The 19,109-nt window shown below is 39.7% G+C and overlaps 1 protein-coding gene across 6 annotated transcripts in view; it reads left to right on the top strand.

The window, feature by feature from the left end:
- The window catches only part of Cep112 (centrosomal protein 112), a 387,025-nt gene that overhangs the window by 230,519 nt on the left and 137,397 nt on the right, over positions 1 to 19,109 (top strand). For all 6 annotated transcript variants that reach the window (XM_075990285.1, XM_075990287.1, XM_075990288.1 and 3 more), the window contains one exon: positions 1,819 to 2,049. In XM_075990285.1, coding sequence (XP_075846400.1) covers positions 1,819 to 2,049 — 231 coding nt within the window. The remainder of the gene's footprint in view (positions 1 to 1,818; positions 2,050 to 19,109) is intronic.

The raw sequence follows: 19,109 nt of genomic DNA, 5'->3' as shown, positions 1-19,109 counted from the left end.
TCAGTACAATGAGATTTTAATGTGCTTCATAGGCTGATGGCTTACACTTCCATCTATCAGCAGGTGATAGACTCCAGCAGCATCAATATTTCATCCAATGGGCATTTATAGAATATAGCACTTGACATACATAAAAAGTTTAGACCAACTTCTTAGTTGTCTTTTAGAGCTTTTAAAAACTTGACAGCATAGCTTACCATCAAACAATCTTAATTTTTAGTAGTGGAAGATATAGTACATTCTGTTCTCTTAACCCCAATGTGGCCAGTGCCCTTATGAAACAGAGAAACATAGAGGAACAGATATCCAGAGAGAGAAGAACCCTGGCAAGGTGGAAAAGAAGTTGGACTGCTGTGTCTAAACACCAGGGAATACCAAGTGTGAATGGCAGATTCCAGCATCTAAGAAAGATGAGTGGAATGAGCTCTTCAGAGCCCCAAAAGGAACCAATTCAGACAGCACTTAGTATGGAGATGTCTATGCCTCAGAACTGTTGAAGGGAGACTGCTTTATTAGTTCCCGGCTATTCAGCCCCAAAATAATCACACAGAAACCATATTATTTAAATCACTGATTAGCCCCTTAGCTCTAGCTTCTTATTTGCTAACTCTTACATCTTAATTTAACCCATCTCCATTAATCTGTGCATCACCACGAGGTCATTGCCTACCAGCAAAGTTTCAGCAGGCCTGTCTCTGGCAATGGCTCCGTGGCTACTTCTCACTCTGCCTCTTTTCTCCCAGCATTCAGTTTGGTTTTCCCCGCCTATCTCTGCTTCCCTATAGCTTGCTATAGGCCCAAAACAGTTCCTTTATTAACCAATGGTATTCACAGCATGCAGAAGGAAATCCCACATCACAGAACTGTGAAAGAACATATTTCTCTTATATCTTAATGATTTATGTGTATGAATGTTTTGCATGTATGTATGTATGTATGCACACTGTATGCCGGCCTGCTACCCACAGAGGTATGAAAAGGACAAGGGATCCCCCTTAAAACAACAGCTATGAATGGTGGTGAGCTGCCACATGGGTTCTGGGAACCAAACCTTGGTGTTTTGCAAGAGCAGCAATGTGTTCTTAAGTGTTCAGAGGGCTGCTGAGCCCTCTCCCAAGCTTCACATTAATGTTCTTTTAAACCACTCCATTTGGGGTACTTAATAAAGAGCTCTAATAAGAGCAACTTTAGGAAACATAGTCCATGAATTTTAGAGCTAAGAAGCATACATCTAAATGATTCACATGTCAAAAGATAGAATAAAGGAAGTTAAATGTGTATTGGACTAAGTGATAATAAAAACATTATATATCTAAAATAAACAAATGGAACACAACTTCAAGTTTATAAATCAGAAAAGAAGGGATAAAAATGAGTTATGTATCCAAAAAATAAAATACTAGAAGAAGGAATACAAAAGAAACTAAGAAAATAGGGCATAGTAAAATCAAAGCCAAAACCAACAATACATAAACAAAAACAAAAACACAAAGACATTAACTGAATGCCAAGAACTTGATGTTGAATATTTGAAAACCAGTTTGAGAAGACCACTCATTCCACCAACATAGGTATTATGAACAAGTAAGATTAGGCAATGTGGTGGTGTTTAATAAGGCAGTGTGTAGGAAAATGTTTATCCCCACATGGTGTTCACCTCTGAGGGTGAGACGGAACAGCATGGGATTGAAGGACACAGAGCAAAAATGATCCTGGGTGGGGACATGAAGGGCAAGTGAACTTTAAGATGTGTACTTATTGACCTTGTGTAGTTGTTCCTCTCTGGCTTCTCCGTTCATGTCTGTCTGTTTCTCCTAGATTATTGCTGACATGGAGGCCCAGGTCCATAAATTGAGGGAAGAGCTGATTAACGTGAACTCTCAGCGGAAACAGCAGCTGGTAGAACTTGGTCTTCTTCGAGAAGAAGAAAAGCAAAGGGCTGCAAGGGACCATGAGACCGCTGTCAACAAACTGAAGGCTGAATCAGAGAGGGTGAGAATGGAGCTGAGAAAGACGCATGCTGCAGAGACCGAGATGACCCTGGAGAAGGTGAGGAGCTGTGGGGAAGGCCTCTGGTTAGACTGTAGAGTGCAGACTTAAAACCCACTCTGAGGTTTAGTCTCTGGAAGATGTTAGACAGGGATCTGCTCTTCAGAGTTAGATGAGCAGTTTGGACATCTTGCTCAGTCTCATGCACTACTAAGATGTTCTAAGGAAGTTAGGAAATTCCTAACTTCCCCTTGACTGTGTGGAAGGGGTTTTCTCGTCACAATGAAACACCATGACAGGACAGTGTCATCACATTGTCACGAACCACGTAGTGTGGGAATGCCTGGGCTGTAGTCCTGGATTTTTCTTAGGTTTAGAATGAGTTATACATTTTCCCTAGGTTGTCTGATAGTTATTTTTAGTCTTTATAATTTCTCTTTAATAACACTAACAAAAAAGATGGTGTATTTTCCTAGGTTGATATTTTAGCAGAAATAAGTTTATTTATAATATTATATTTTTGAGTAAATATCAATATTTTATTTACACATTTTGATTTGTATTACATTCAAATTACAACCTAGAATATTCTTTCTAAGAGCTTAAATATTTAATCAGGTGCTGAAAGAGAATTGCTGTTCATCATAGCAGCTGTAAGTTGTTCTTGGAGCTCTTTAGTTAATGCCAGTCTGGATCTTTGGAATAGAACTTGGGAAGGGAAATTTAAGAATCATGTCATTCTGTTCAACTTTGGATTCTCTTTTTCTTTTCCTTTTCAAGTAATGTTGAGCCCCGAAAGACTACATACAATCACTCTACATATTATTGCACAGATTTTACAGTGTGAGCCTAGAGCATGGCCTTAGTGTCCTAATTCTTAACATACTTTGCCCTTGGCAGGGAAGCTCTGTACTCACCATTAAATAGTAAGGGTGCTCCAAAAAGCTGAAAGTGTGCCTGGCCTCTTAGAAAACCAGCGTGGGCACTAGTGTGGCTGCAGACAATGACCAAGGAGAATCCAGAAAGGAGTTGTCAGAGCCCCAGCCCAGGTCCTGAGGATCATGGTGTGACACATGCCTGTGTCCATGCGTAGAGGAGTATCCATGCGTGAACAGAGCAGTGGCACTATTTGACTCTACACTGTAAAGTGGGATCTCTCCATGAAGAAAATGGACTATCTGGAGGGCTTAAGAGGAAGGGGAACCAGACATGAAGGACTGCAATAATGAAAAGAACATAAGGGCCTTGGGCCTGGGCAGTAGAGCAGCAGCTGTGGTATTCTTCAAAAAAAAAATCACAGGGGTGTGTTTGAAAGGTAGAGCTGGCAGGATTTACTATTAGTTTACATGTGGGAGACAAGAAAGAAGCCTGAGAGCAGTCACTGTGATGCCAGGAAACAGATGGCATTACTCTATGCTACAAAGAAGACTATGAGAGCAAGAGGTGAGGCCGCGCAGCACACGTTCAGGCTAAGGTCCCTTGTAAACATATAAGTGGGATGTTGTTGAGCCTGCCATCCAAACAGTACAACATAGCAATGCTCTAATACTGTCACAAGCAGGGCCTTGAGAATTAGGAAGCATCCTCACACAGATAGCAATCTGCTGATGCAGCAGGCGGTAGAGAGGATGCAGGACTGTGACTCAGAGCAAGAAAAAAGGGCATCAGATATTATCCTCAAAAAGATCATTTTAGAAGATAATGAAATAATAAACTGCAAGACAAAAACACGTAGATGTATGACTATAAGTACTATAAGAGAACATGCAAAATTAAAGGAAATAATTTTCCCTTGAGAGTGAGGAAAATTAGCAAGACTCAATGCCATTTAAATTAGGTGTAAAGTGAATGGAGCACTTTTTGACTGGTAGATATGGAACATGGCATTCCAACTCACAGATACTGAGGAATTAGCTGTCTAGAAATGGGAACTGTAATCTTGAGACTGCATGTTGGTTTCCCAGCCACCCAGGCCCAGATAATCCCACAGAACTATATTAATTACAACACTGCTTGACCCATGGCTCTGGCATATTTCTAGCTAGCTCTTACATCTTAAATTAACCTGTTTCTATTAATCTATATAGCACCACAAGGTCATGGTCTACCAGTAAGGTTCTGGCATCTTTCATTGTTTGGCAGCTACATGGTGTCTTTCTGACTCTGCCTACTTTTTCTAAATATCTCTTTTCTTATTTCCCTCCTGGCTTTATTCTGCCCTGCCATAGGCCAAAGTAGCTTCTTTATTACCCGATGGTAATAAAACATATTCACAGCATACAGTGGGGAATCCGACATCAGGGGATCATGAGGAGACTCATTCTGTCAGCATCCTTTTGATGGCATAGCCGTAGAAGGGTTGATGGAACAGGTCTAGTCTATGAGACAGACTCTTGAGGGCTTGGGAGAGATGCATATGAGGTGGCAAAGTGTTTCAGTGGCAACAAGGCAAAAAGGACATGCTTCAGGATCATTGCAGAGAGGGCACTGTGAGTCTCGTGAAAGTCACACCTGTTAATCATTTGCAAACATAGTCTCAGGGCTGAGGAAGAAGCTTATGAATTCAGCTCACAATGTACTGAGTTGAGAGTGCTGCCTGAACATGCTCTTTGGTTTTCATTTGCTTTTGAAAGGATATTTCTGGATATTGGAGGAAAAGGTGGGCCTAGGGAAAACAGGCATAGAAGTTGCCCACAGAGAATGCCTGGCTTCTAGCTTTAGGATTGAGACTGCTGAAGATGAGGAGGAGGAGGAAGGAAGGAGAGGCAGACAGACAGACAATGAGGTAGGGCCACAGACATCTCAGAGGTTGGGAGGTTACAGTCACAGAGGTTATTGAGGTAGAAGAACTATGTACAGAATTTATTTTCATGAGACACAAAAAGAGTCTTTGGAAAGCGGGACTGTCAAGAATGTGACAGAAAGTCGAGAAGGATGAGGGTTGAGGAAGGCCACTGGATCTGAAGCTGAGACGTCACTATGATCTTGGACAGCATACTGAAATGATAGTGTAGACACAAACCACGTTTGCCAAAGCTGAGTGAGGCCATGCAGATGTGGGAGCCCTCTGCTGACTGGGAGCTCTGATAGCCTGGTCAGCAGGAGTCAACACCTCCCGAGCATTTTGAAGCAGGAGAAAAGGGACTGTGAGAGGTATCCAGCTGGAGCCTGGCCGAGGATGACAGGCATGCCTGCTGGCTGCAGAGGGGTGGACAGCGGAGGGCAGCCCCCCTCAGCCCTTGAGAAATGTGGGGTATCAGTCTCTTCCTTGAATATGCCAACCGTTCCTGCTTCCAAGTCCTGATACCTACTACCTTCTTCTCATAATGTTCTATAGTGTCCTGCTGCCCTCCTCGGAGGATCCTTCGTGCTCTTCATCTACAGACTGACTGACTGACTTAACCACCTGTTTCAGGATGTCTTGCTAGCTCCTCTCACAGTATAAAACCATGCTTGTATTTGTGCGTACTTGTTTATTCTTTAGCCCTCCCACCCACTAGAGTGTGAGTCCCACAAGCAGAGAGCCTCATCTGCAGTTCAGTTCTGTAGCACTGATGCTAGACAAGCCTGGTGCATGGAGATGCTCGCCTCTAGTGCATATTGTGTGGGGGACAGGATACAGAGACAGAAAGAAGGTTGGTAAAGATAAAAAAAAACATCCGTGATAGACCTTGAAAGAAACTTACAGGTAAATATTTACCAGCTGATCTTGATGCAGAATCATACAGTCTGCTTGAATCGGGAGTTTCAAGCAGTGTGAAAGTAGGGTCCATGGACATACAGGTCAATGTGGGGCTGTGCTCCTGTCCACAGGAGGGAGTGCGAGAGTGTGAGTGTGCAAGAACAGGGTTCCTAAAAGGGACTAAGAAGGCAAGTCGTACAGAAGACAGACGTGAGCACAATCATTTTGGGCAACATGGGAGAAAGGCACTGAAGAGATTAACCAGAATGCGGGGAAATGTGGGTAAAGAAAGAACCGCCTGGAGAAATGGAAGAGAGCAGTACATAGGCTGACAGGGGGCTGTTTGGCTTCTGATAGAGTATATCAACCTCGAAGTCTATGTGATAAAATCCAAGTACTAGGTTCTTGATACTTAGTTATTTGTGTTTCATATTGATGAGTGTTTTACTTAACTAGTACAAATAAGAGTTTAGCAATTTCAGCTGCAGAAAATGCCTGGACTAAGTCAAAAGCATGCCTTGTGAATATTATTTTTTTAAAGCTCCAGGATCAAATAATAGTGCTTTGCACAAAGACATTCATTAAATGTTATGTGAGTGAATCAAAGAGTTCAGTATATCCCTAGTGTATGACAGTGTGGATAAATAAATTATTGCATGTCATCCAAATTTGATTTTATGAATACTTTGAATAGGGCAAAATTTATCTTTGTATTCAAATATTCATTTGTGTCTCATATAATTTCTTCCATATTAAATAAGTTAAACATAAAGCTTATTTTTAGATATAATTTTGATTTTTCTCTACAAATAAGCACTTTAGTTTCTTCTATGAAAATTTAAATCAATACCAATAAGCTGAAATTTAGTTGCTAATAATTATGCAAAATTGCTAAATTCTTCTCATCTGAGTAGACAGCTTAATATAGTACTAGGAAGGTGATGCAATGGTAAGGGCACTTGCACAAATGTGAGGACCTGAGTTCAAATCCTCAGCATCTCCCTGAAAACAATGGTACAGCCGTGCATACTTATAATTCCACAGTTATAGAGTAGAGACAAAGAATGAGCAGGGCCTCATTGGCTAAGCTGCCAAACCATAAAAGGTTCAGTGAGAGGCACTGTCTGCAGGGAGTTAGACAGACTTACAAAACAAGACACCCAGTGTTGTCCTCTTACCTAAGCACTTGCACCTGGCATGCACCCCCACACACAATACATGTATATACCATGTACATCTTAATATGTAGATACACCTAAAAGTTAAAATATTTGCTAGCAGCTCAGGATCTAGTCAGGAACAAGGTCTTATTATTGAGTGTAAACTTAGGTTCAAAGAGAAGATGATAACACTAGAATAAGAAGCGATCTAAGTAGAACCTTCCATATAGGCCTGGGACCCTTCAGTAGCACAATGTTATGGTTAGAAAAGCCCTAAATCGGATCCTACCTGCTGGCTGTCAGCAGTGATTTAGACCAAGATGACATCTTCAGTGGGCTTGAGTTCTGGAAAACATGAAGCACCTCCACAAGGTCATGTCCTTGAAGTAGAGAATCCAAGAGAACAGGAGTGGCCTGTGCCAAGTGAAGGCTGCCTGTGCACTGTTAAAGTCCCCTCAAACAGAGCTGAAATAAAGTGCATGGCGTTTGGAGCTGCGAAAGGTTAAAGAGCATTGCTCTGTGCTGATAGTGAGTAATTTTCATGTCTGTTAGAAAAACAAACTGTGGAGCTACTTAGAAGCAATCATTCTTTAAATAAAGGATGTTTAGAAAATATGAAAAATAATCGTTGAAACCTCCTGGGAATGCCGCCTTCAAATATAACCAGCGAGAACAGCTTAACATCTGTGTGAGTTACCAGTTTCTGAGAGCATGTTAGGTAGCTTGTCTCTGCCTTTTCTTCAAGTTATGCTAAAATACTTCAATGTTGTTTGGAATTCTGTAAAACTGTGGTTTCATTGTTTTGTGCTATTTTATTTATAAACACAGCATAATTTATTGTGTTATTTTACTATGAGATATTTGGGCTTTAAAATTTTTAATATAACTATTAGCTTATTTCTTTATGAATTTTTATCAACTCTTCCTATTTTCCTTTCTCTTCAGTTAAATTCCTATGGAAGTGTGAGGTCCAGCTGCATTTCTGAAAGCACAGACCACCTTACGTTTCCCCATAGGGATGCTTGCTGTTCCTTCATATGCCTTGGGCATTTCTTACATTCTCCTTTAATTTTTGGTATTGTTCTGAAAATTGGTTATTATCAAGAGATTGGATATTTATACTAGATTTGTGATGTACATTGTTCATTTTCTGTAACTTGTCTGTTGGTGTTCTTTGCCGTCTCTCTTCCCTTAGGGTTCTGTTTCCTTCGTGAACCTATATGAACTCCTTTTACTTTTAGTGATAAAATCTTACAATTATGGCAAATACTCTTGAGACGCACATTTTGGCTTTTTGGTCACAAATGCTCTTATCTGTGTTCCGTCTAGTGTGCCTGTCTTGCCCTTTGTAAATCCTCATCTATGAAGAACTGTCTTGAACTTAATATTTTGATATTCTAAAATATATGGGCAAATCATTTTCTGTGGTATACAAAGTAAAAAGCTTTTATGAATTTGACATACATTTGTCAGCTTAGGTTTCCCATCCACAATTTTAAGTGATATCTGAAGAATTATTCCAGAAATCTGCCAGCCTATACGGCATAACTACCCAAAGCTAAGCTCATAGAGACTTCTCAGACCTCTGAAATTTATAATTAAAGGATTAATATTAACTTATGAAGACATTGTCATTTTTTGCTTTAAATGGACTTCTAATTTCAATTCTCTTATTCCTTTCATCTTTTCCCTGACTTTTTCCTTTGATTAAAAAATACGGAGCTTAATATCCTTAAATTTTAAATTAAATATTGAGATTTATATAAATTGATCGACAAGTAACATCCTGTCTAATCTATATTATATCCTCCAAATTATGAATTTAAAGTTGTTATTTTCCTGTGGGTCTGTGAACTGTAGACAACTTTATTGGGCTAATGGGTACCTCTTAGTATAACAAGAATTTGAAAAAGAAAAATTACACAATACCAACTTAGAAAGCCTAAGATGATGCTGAGCTTGGATAAAATGAGTCAGTATTCACTTACGGTGGGGCTTCGATTTGTGTGTATGTGTATGTGTGTGCACAAATGTGTGTGTGTGTGTGTGTGTACTTGTGTGGGGCCACATGTGTGAGTGCATATATACATGTATGTAACTGCATTTAGAATTCAGACATTGAGGTCTGGTAACTTCTAGATTGCTCTCCACCTTATATCTTGAGATGGCCTCTATCACCACACCCGGAGTTCTCAGCTTTGTCTAGTCCAGCTATTTTCTTTGCTCTAGAGATCCCCTGTCTCCTCTTCCTGCATGCTGGGATTACAGGCAAGCATCATCCCTACCAGCTTTTTCCAGCTCCTAGGAATCCAAATTCAGGTCTTTATGTTTGTGTGGCAAATGCATTACCCGTGGAGGTTTAGAATGTGTCAATGACCTTCATGGTAAACATCCTCTGTGTGGTGAAAGGGCTATTTTGTCTTACTAAAAGATAAGATTTTTTATAGGATACCAAATCAAATATTTCAACTAAATTAGCTTATTATTTCCTCTGTAACAAGAGATAATGTATTCTTCTTGGAATCTTATTTCCTCTTCTTTTCTTTTTAAAGCAATGGCCCTCACCCTCTCCCACTTTATCAGGCTCTATGAAGCACTTGTCCCATAGGAAGTCCCCTAAGTCAATACTGAAATCACGTCTAGGGTGTTTGTTTATTAAACTGAAAGACGAGCGTCTTTCATTTATGCTTGTATACAAATGATAAACATACTGAGAAGAAATCGGGGAAACAATACCTTTCACAACCGCCTCAAAAAAGTATCTTGGAATAACTCTAACCATCCAAGTAAATGACCTATATACTAAAAAGTTTACAACATTGAATGAGACATCAGAAGATGGACGGATCTCCCATGTTCATGGATGTCCATGGAGTGACACTATGAAAATGGCCATCCTACCAGAAGCAGTCTACACACTCAATGCATCTGTCGAAGTTCCAACATAATTCCACTCAGAAACTGCCAAAAATAGTCAATTTTACATGGAAACACACACACACACAAACAAAACAAAAAACATGATATCTAAAATAATCATGATTAATAAAATATTATAACTGCAAGAGGTATCACTGTCCCAGGTTTCAAGTTGTGCCACAGAGTTGTAGTCATGAAAACACCAGGACATTAGCATGAAAACATAAGGCTGATTAAAGGAATAGAATTAAAATCTGAACATAACTCCATATAACCACAGAAACCTAATGTTTTGTTTTCACAAAGAAGCAAAAAAAAAAATACTCATTGGAATAAAGATGGCATCTTCAACAATCAGTGCTGGTCAAACTGGATAGTTGCATGTAAAAGAATGAAAATAGATATATATCTATCACCCTGCACAAAACTCCAAATGGATCAAGAACCTTAACATAAGACCAGATATTGAGAATCTAATAGAAGCAAATGTAGAGAATATGCCTGAAACTCATTGGCACAGGAAGAGACCTTCTAAACAGGATACAGAGAGCACAGGCACTGAGATGAGCAATTAATAAGTAGGGCCTCGTGAAGCTAGAAGTTTTATGAACAACAAAGAAAATTGTCATTTAAGCAAAGAGGCAGCCTATAAAATGGAGAAAGATCTTCACCTATTCATTATATATCTAGCAGAGGGTTAGTACCTAGCTTATACAAAAAGCTCCAATTGTTTGACTGTTCATGCCGTGAAGGTTCTGTCTTACATGGTAGGACTGCCCAGCTTGGTGCTCATGGGAAGTCTCAGATGGAGCTAGAGCAACTGCTCCTTTCCCCAGAGCTTGCACATTCCTAATCTGCTCTCCCTCCCTCTGCCTCTGCAGGGTGGTAAAGAGCATTCATTTTCTAGAAACTCGGCATAAATCAATAGTCCCAGCTTTTTTGGGGGTGGGGCGGCGGGGAGAGAGGGTAGACCAGAGGATCAGAAATTCAAGCTCATCCTTGTTTATATAAACAAGGACCAAGCAAGTCTGGCATACATGAGTCCTTATCTCAAAAAAAATTGTTTGAAAAAAATCTAGAAGTATAAGTGAATGATTGTTTAATTTTAAAATAAGCATTTGGAATTTGTGAATCAGAGAATCCTCGTCGTTCTTCAGCCCAGCTTCCTAGTGTTCTAATAAAACCACTAATAATGAGAATTTTGACATTCATTAAAACTCATTTTGTCTATTTTGGATGCTCATAAATGAAATGCTTAATACCTAGAATAAATAAAAATCTCTTACGTTTGTGTAGCACAACATTTTGGTTTGTTTTGGGAACTTAAGTTCATCTGTTATCTTCAGATATTAGTGTTTGAATTGAAAGAGATGCTATTAAGTAACAGAAACAAGCATTTGTGTCTCATACATGCAAGGTTTTTGATGTTTGTGAATGTTTCAGCTTAGTGATATAATTGTATGTCTCTTACTCTTATGCTGTGGACCTGAAGACTACTGTCTTAGCGAGGGCTTCTGTTCCTATGAAGAGACACCATGACCACAGCAACTCTCATAAAGAAAAACATTTAATTGGGGTGGCTCACTTACAGTTCAGAGGTGTAGTCATTATCATCATGGTGGGACGTGGCAGCATGCAGACATGGTGCTGGAGAAGTAGCTGAGAGTCCTACATTTTGAAGGCAACAGGAAGTGATCTGAGACATCAGGCAGTATCTTGAGCACCTCTACAGTGACGCACCTACTTCATAAGGCCACATCTAATAGTGCCTCTCCCTTCGGGGGCCATTTTCTTTCAAATCACCACAATCGCCCTTCTCTTGGGCCAGTAATCTATTCCTTGGCTAATATAGCATAGATAGGCAACACTTCAAAATATATACCTCTAGAAATGATCTCACTTATGAACATTTTTAAAATTCAGCAGACAAAATTTACATTTTTTTAGAACATTATATCCTACAGTCTCATGACTGTCATTTCAGGAATGGAGACCTGGTTTAACATCAGAAACACTATTAGTGTAATTCACTGTATTGTTGACTTTAAAGAGAAAAGTTCTGTGTGGTTCCCTCTGTATTAGAGTAAGCACAAGATTTGTTTGAAAAAAGACCCTAAAATACAGTGACAAAGTAAAAGGCGAGTTCTATTTCTCTCAGGTAACAATCTGGAGCGGTTAGGAAGACTGCTGTGGGAACTGTTGGAGAAGGTCACTGAAGAGCCTAGTGTCTTGTTATAGCCCGCTCTCAGTGTAGCCATTCCATCCAGGCAAAGGTCACTGCCTCAGTGGGCACTATTGTTCAGGTGGTGAGGAAAAGGAGTGAAAAGGTGAGGAAACGAGTCATTCCTTTGGAGGTCCCTACATAGTTCTCATACGCCACTGAAGGAGCGCAGCGGAGAAAGCACGGTCCTGTTGGCTTGCACACTGCTAAAAGGCAGAAAGAAAGTATCATTGGGAAGAGAGAGGAGGGAACGGGAGGGTTCCAAAGGGAGGAAATGAAGACAGCAGCTCACAAGCAATGACACACTCTGCACACTCCATGCCTTTGTTGTATGCAGTCCTGGTCAGTTAGGACGAAGCAGTGAACAAAACAGATACTCATGTCAGAATTCAACCTAACATGAAGGTTGGCTGTATGCTCTGATCTGTATTTAGATAGGGAACATATAAATCATTTAAATGGCACAGCCAGATGTCACTTCACTGAGGTAAAGTTGCTGCGGCCATGGCATTGTCTGGATGAAGGGATCACTAGTACCTGAGCAGTCAGTGTGAAGACTCTAAGGCAAAAAGCAGAACTGCTATGGCTAAGGAGCAGCTTGGAAGAAGTGTGTTGTGCAAGTGGAGAGGAGTAATTGAGAGGAGATGCTACCAGAGTCCCAGAGCTCCAATCACATGGTGCCTTCTGTGTGACACAAGGACAATAGAGGAAGACATGAGAAGCTTTCACCTTGAAGGGAAAGCCTACCTGTCAGAGAGCAAAGCAGGAAGTCAGCTAAGAAGCTACCTTGGGTGTCCGGGTGAGAAGTAACTGGCAGAGACCAGAGTGTGATGGGAGGTGGTCGGATTTTGGGTGTGTTTTGAAGTTAGTTATGGTATAGTGAAGGACATGGAATGGAGAAGTAACCCACATAGAGACCCACACATAAAAATGTGGAAGGAAGCATGAAGCTTATAGTATGGTTGGATGACCCTGTGTGTGGTTTTTGAATTGTATTTTCTGTATTTCTAAATGTATTATAAGTACTTAGTAAGCTGAACAGGGATATTTAGAAGCCACTGTCTGTCTATTCATGTTGTTCCCTGTCTCTAAGCACTAGGATAGCATCTGACTTTCCACCCCAGAAGATCAAAATCATGACGAGAGTGAACTGGCCCTTACGTTCTAACATCTCATCAGCTATTATCTGAAAACAAGCAATGCGATTGTGATGTCACAGTGCCTCCTCATCCTTCCCTGGGAGATGAGGGGTTCCTTCCTCCATGGGAGATCCCATGGGCTCAAGTCACCTGTCAGGGTAGAGAGGCATCAAAAATTGGCACCGTGGCTTTGCCTGTCCTGTAGCCTGCATATGGAGTTCTTGTCACCTCTGGGATCATAGTGGGGCTGCAGGAGATGTGGGCCTCTCTGAACTTAGACCTCCCATCACCCAAGGAAAGACGGATCCTGGAACTAATAGGGGTAAAAGAAAAGAAGTATAATGCCCCAACAGGTGAACAGGCTGCCGGTCTGAGACCCCTGAGGGACATAGGACCATCTATCCCCAGAGAGAAAAAGGTAAGAATGAGACACAGAGACATACCTCTATGTCCGAGTTGGAGATTAAAATACAAAACAAAACCTAATTCTCATTATACCCTAAATTTAGACTGGCAATATGAACACATCCCTTTCCATCAAGGAAATTAATTTTAGTGGGAGAGGGGGCTTGGCATTGGAAACAGCTATCATTCCATTTAGCTGACATTAAGGTCACCATCTAACGTTACTAGACTGGACGGCTTTGGAAACATCTAGGAGAGGGGGGTCTCAAAGTCAAGGGGGAACAGGTGAAATTGACCAGAATTTTCTAGAAATAATAGACTGTGAGCTAATTTTATTTAACCATTACTTAAACTTTTACAAAGCACCATTGCCCAAAACAAAGCTGTCACAGTTTCATGGCTTTTTTGGGGGGAAAATATTTTTATAATCCCATTTCTTCTTTCTGCCTTCCCTTATTTTAGTTAAATTCATTAATGTTAAAATATATTGAAATAAATATGACATAAAACTTACCATTTTAAGATGTTTTAATTGTATAATACAGTAGCATTAAGTATACTTAAGTTGTGCAGCTGGATGTCTTTCATCTCCAGAACAATTCTAAACTCACAAAACCAAAATAGCATCTGTCAGCTAGTAACTCCACACTCATTCTCCCAGCCCTTGCGAACCGCCACTCTGATTCTATCTCTGTGTATTCGACTACTCTAGGTGTCTGGTGCAGGGAATTACTTATAGATACCTTCTTGTGACTTTTTTATTTCACTTACTATTGGGGGTACCTTAGCTGAGTCACAATTTAATTTTTGCAAGATCAAAAAAAATATTTCATTGTGTGGATATACCACATTTTGTTTATCCTGATGGACACTTAGCAATTATTAATGGTTCTATAGTGAGCATGAGTCTACAAATGACTACTATAGTTTGGGGGTTTAGTTTGTTTTATTGTATAACAGAAGATCTATATGATAGAACAAGCTGAAATGATAAAGATATAAAGGTGGTAATGCATTTCTTGTGGTGGTAGTCATTTTTACTATATTACTTCCAGTCCATGAGCATAGGAGCAATTCTTTATTTAAAGTTTTTCATACAATATGTATGTATCCATACAGTATATTTGACCATATTCTTTCTCTTCCCCCAACTCTTCCTAGATCTTCCCTATATCCCTACCAATCAAACATCATGTTCTTTTTCTCTTTTACTCTCTCTCAAAAAAAAAATCAAAACAAAAGGCCAACAAGACAAAAAATAACAAAAGCCCACACACACAAAAAGCAAAAAAATGCCAACACTACAAAAAACGTGGAGTCCATTTTGTGTTGACTAATTACTCTGGCCACAAGGACGGCCCTGGACTGTGGGTGATGCACCCACTGACACTTCATTGGAGAAAACTGATTTGTCCTTTCCCAGCAGAGGTGTAGATTGCCAAGAGCATTTTGTTAAGAGCGGGACTGTGTGTCTGCTTTTCCTTCTCAGGGGTGGGACTTTTTCTGGCTTGTACTTGTGCAGAGTCTGTTCATGTTCTACCCGTCTCTGAGAGTATATATATATTATTAGTTCTGTTGTGTCTAGAAGACACTATCTTCTTGGAATTATCTACCACCTCAACCTCTTACAATATCTGTCATATAGATCCCTGAGTCTTGAGGAGAAGGGTTTGATTTAGATGTCCCACTTAGGGCTGAGTGCTCCAAAGTCCACTCTCTATGCACTGTCCAGTTGTGGATCTAGTGAATTCCTATCTGCTGCAAGAAGCTTCTCTGATACTTTGATCTATGGGTATAGCTATGTTATTAGGAGCCACTTTGTTCCTCTAGCAGAACAATAGTAGTAGATTTTCCCGTAGACTCATGACCTTTCTAGTCTTAGGTTCTTGTCCACTTTAGCACTTTAAGACTCCATCTTATGCGATGGCCTGTAAATCCAACCAAAACAGTGGCTGGTTCCTCCCATAATGTTTGTGCCACTACTGCACTAGTATATCTTGAAGGCAAATTGCTTTTGTGGGTCACAGCGTTTGTATCTGGGTGATATTTGTAATTTCTTTTCTCCTCTGGTAGCACATAAACCATGAGTGCTAGTCATTAGGGATTGAGCTTCTAATTGAGCACCATCTCAATTTCTCCATGTTCAGTGACATAAGGAGGTAGTGTCTTAGCAATAAGGCCTTATTATCAAGTTGTGGAGGATAGCTAGTAGCCTTTACAATAGTCTGTGAGGTTGTCTATGTGGATGTGTCTATGGAACCCAGTTAGCCAATGACTCAGTAAGATATAATCCATGCCTGGCACCTGGATTTTTACTTGGTGGCTTAAGTTATCTAGTTGGGGCATTGTGATCCTTTTAATTATTTTTCTTGCCTTATTTCTATCGCTAAGACTTCAAAGACGATATTGAACAGGAGTGGAGAAAATAAACATTTAAGTCTTAGTCTTGATTTGAGAGGAAATGCTTAGAAGTTTTGTCCATTTAATAAAATGTTGATTACTGCTTTGTCATGTATAACCTTAACTATGTTGAAATTTTTTTTCTATCTCTGGTTTCTTCTGTGTGTGTAAAGGAATTATTGCATATATTTAGGATATCAGATGATTTCAGACCTTGAGTTTATTAGTGTAATGCATTATATTCATTGATTTGCATATATTAAAACATCCTTGCATCACTGAAGTGAAAATTATTTGGGTATGGTGACTGAACTTTCTTATTTGTAATTGAATTATGTTTGCAAGTATTTTTCTACTTTTTAAAGATTTTTTAAAATGTAAATTATGGAAATGGGTACGAACACATGAGTGCAGGTCTTCACAGAGGTTACAAGTGTTAGATACCCAAAGGCTTGGGTTGCAAGTGGTTGTGAGTCACCAAACATAGATGATTGAACTGAACCTCAGGTCCTCTGTAAGAGCAGCGTGTGCTCTTAGCCAGTTTGCAAGTATTTTATTTAGAATTTTTATATCCATGTACATCTAGAAAACTGTCCTAATAGTTTATTCTTTGTTGTGCTTTTATCCAGTTTGTGTAGCAGAATGAAAAAATGGCTAGCACTACTGCCTTTCTTTTCTGTGTGAGCTTTTTTTAAGGTCTGGTAGCATTCAGCAGTGAACCCATCATGGGCTGGCCTGGCTTTAGTGGGAAACTTTTCTTACTGCTTCACTTGTTGTCGATCTCCGTACCCTCCTGGTAACTACAGTGGCCACACGTGTCCAGAAATGGATCTGTTTCTTCTTGAAATATGTAAGTCACCGTGTATCACTTTGTCACATTGATGAGATTTGTGATGCTTTGGCACCAAATCTCTGAGCAGGTCTGAAAGATTTCTAGATTAAGTTAATGGAGGTGAGGAGACTTAGCCTAAATGTGGGCGGTACTATTTCATAGTTCGGGGTCCTGAACTGAATAAAAAGGAAGTGTGGTTAACGCAAGTGTTCATTATACTCAACTTCTACCTCATGCCCCGCCCCCAGGACTCCACTGACTGACTATACCTTTGAGCCATGAGCTAGCATAAGCTCTCCTTCCTTAACCTCTTTTTGTCAGGAATCTTACTCCTGCAGTATGTAAAGTGACAAATACACATGTGACTATTGAAAATTACAGCACTGTACATGGAAAGAAGATGGGACAAGTGATACTTTAAACTCCATGTACTTAAGTATTCTTTAAGAATTAAAACGCCATTGTTTCTTTGAGAAATGAAAATATTGTAAAAAGATTCAATTCAAGATGGCAGCAGCCACCAGCACTTGCCGAGCCTCTCAGAGGAATAATTTTTTCTCTCCCATACAGCCAAATGTAGTAATTTCCCACATTTATAAAATTACTATGAATTTTTAAAGCATTTTTGTGATATTTGACATTCTAAGTTAATGATTCTTTTAAACATTTTTTAATATTAGTTTATTTAAGGAGAATTCTTTAAAGTATTTGAGTCCCAAAATTGTAAGAAGTTCCTACTGTGCCTTGCTATACTTTTCTTAAAGTGCTTTTCTCTTTGTTAGTTGTTTATAGTACTGGAGTATGTTTGGAACTTTATATTCTTTTTTTAAAATCTTTGCAGTGTTGCAATGCTTTATCTACCCCCAACCCCCCAAAAAAAATAAATCCAAAAATTTCTAACATTCACACACATGCCACCATGCCCCACGGCTCAGACTGCAGTAATCCAGTGAGTACATGGCCTGTAGCACTGTATTACAATTAGCAACTCACTCCGGTGAGCGATGCCGTATAACTTCTTTGTGTATGTTTCAGAAGGTATGACAAATTATTATTGAGAAAAGACCTGCACTTTAATTGTGTACAGATGTGAAATTTGGCCAGCAGGACTATATTTAATATTCATCTACGGTATTTTCTTGGCGAAGAAAATACGTTTGTTTCCACTGCATGATTTTTAAGAAATCAATAGACGTCCTCAGAGTACTCCAAGGAAACGACCCAGGGTTATGGAAAATATCTCATAAAATGTCAGTATCTTTGAATCTGATTTGTGGTAGTTGCATATGTTACTGTTTTTCATGTTTTTGAATGAGGCATTTTAGCTGAGTTTTAAATGAGACTTTAAGGATATGTAGGTTAGGTCTATATTTCTCAAAATTGTAATTCTATATAATATGGATTAAGGTGTTTTTTCAATCCTAGCTACTTTCTTAAACTGAAGGAAATATACATGTTAGAGACTTCCTGAACACAAGAAGTAATCTGAATTTCCATGTCTAGATGATAACTAGTGGTCCATTCAGTTTTGTGCCCTGTCTAGATGATAACTAGTGGTCCATTCAGTGTCGTACCCTGTCTAGATGATAACTAGTGGTCCATTCAGTGTCGTACCCTGTCTAGATGATAACTAGTGGTCCATTCAGTGTCGTACCCTGTCTAGATGATAACTAGTGGTCCATTCAGTGTCGTACCCTGTCTAGATGATAACTAGTGGTCCATTCAGTGTCGTACCCTGTCTAGATGATAACTAGTGGTCCATTCAGTGTCGTACCCTGTCTAGATGATAACTAGTGGTCCATTCAGTGTCGTACCCTGTCTAGATGATAACTAGTGGTCCATTCAGTGTCGTACCCTGTCTAGATGATAACTAGTGGTCCATTCAGTGTCGTACCCTGTCTAGATGATAACTAGTGGTCCATTCAGTGTCGTACCCTGTCTAGATGATAACTAGTGGTCCATTCAGTGTCGTACCCTGTCTAGATGATAACTAGTGGTCCATTCAGTGTCGTACCCTGTCTAGATGATAACTAGTGGTCCATTCAGTTTTGTACCCTGTCTAGATGATAACTAGTGGTCCATTCAGTTTTGTGCCCTTTCTAGATGATAACTAGTGGTCCATTCAGTGTCGTACCCTGTCTAGATGATAACTAGTGGTCCATTCAGTGTCGTACCCTGTCTAGATGATAACTAGTGGTCCATTCAGTGTCGTACCCTGTCTAGATGATAACTAGTGGTCCATTCAGTGTTGTATTGAATGCATAAGAGCAGAGAGGGGTCGTAAATAGATAGTGTGAACTTTCAGATATCTATTTTCATGGCAATGTATAGGTGACTGAGTCAACATATTTTAGCAGCATTT

This window comes from Microtus pennsylvanicus, chromosome 11 (genome assembly GCF_037038515.1).
Source record: "Microtus pennsylvanicus isolate mMicPen1 chromosome 11, mMicPen1.hap1, whole genome shotgun sequence".
Taxonomy (NCBI): Eukaryota; Metazoa; Chordata; class Mammalia; order Rodentia; family Cricetidae; genus Microtus; species Microtus pennsylvanicus.
The sequence above is the reverse complement of the archived record's forward strand: the minus strand, read 5'-3'. Positions and strand labels throughout refer to the sequence as shown.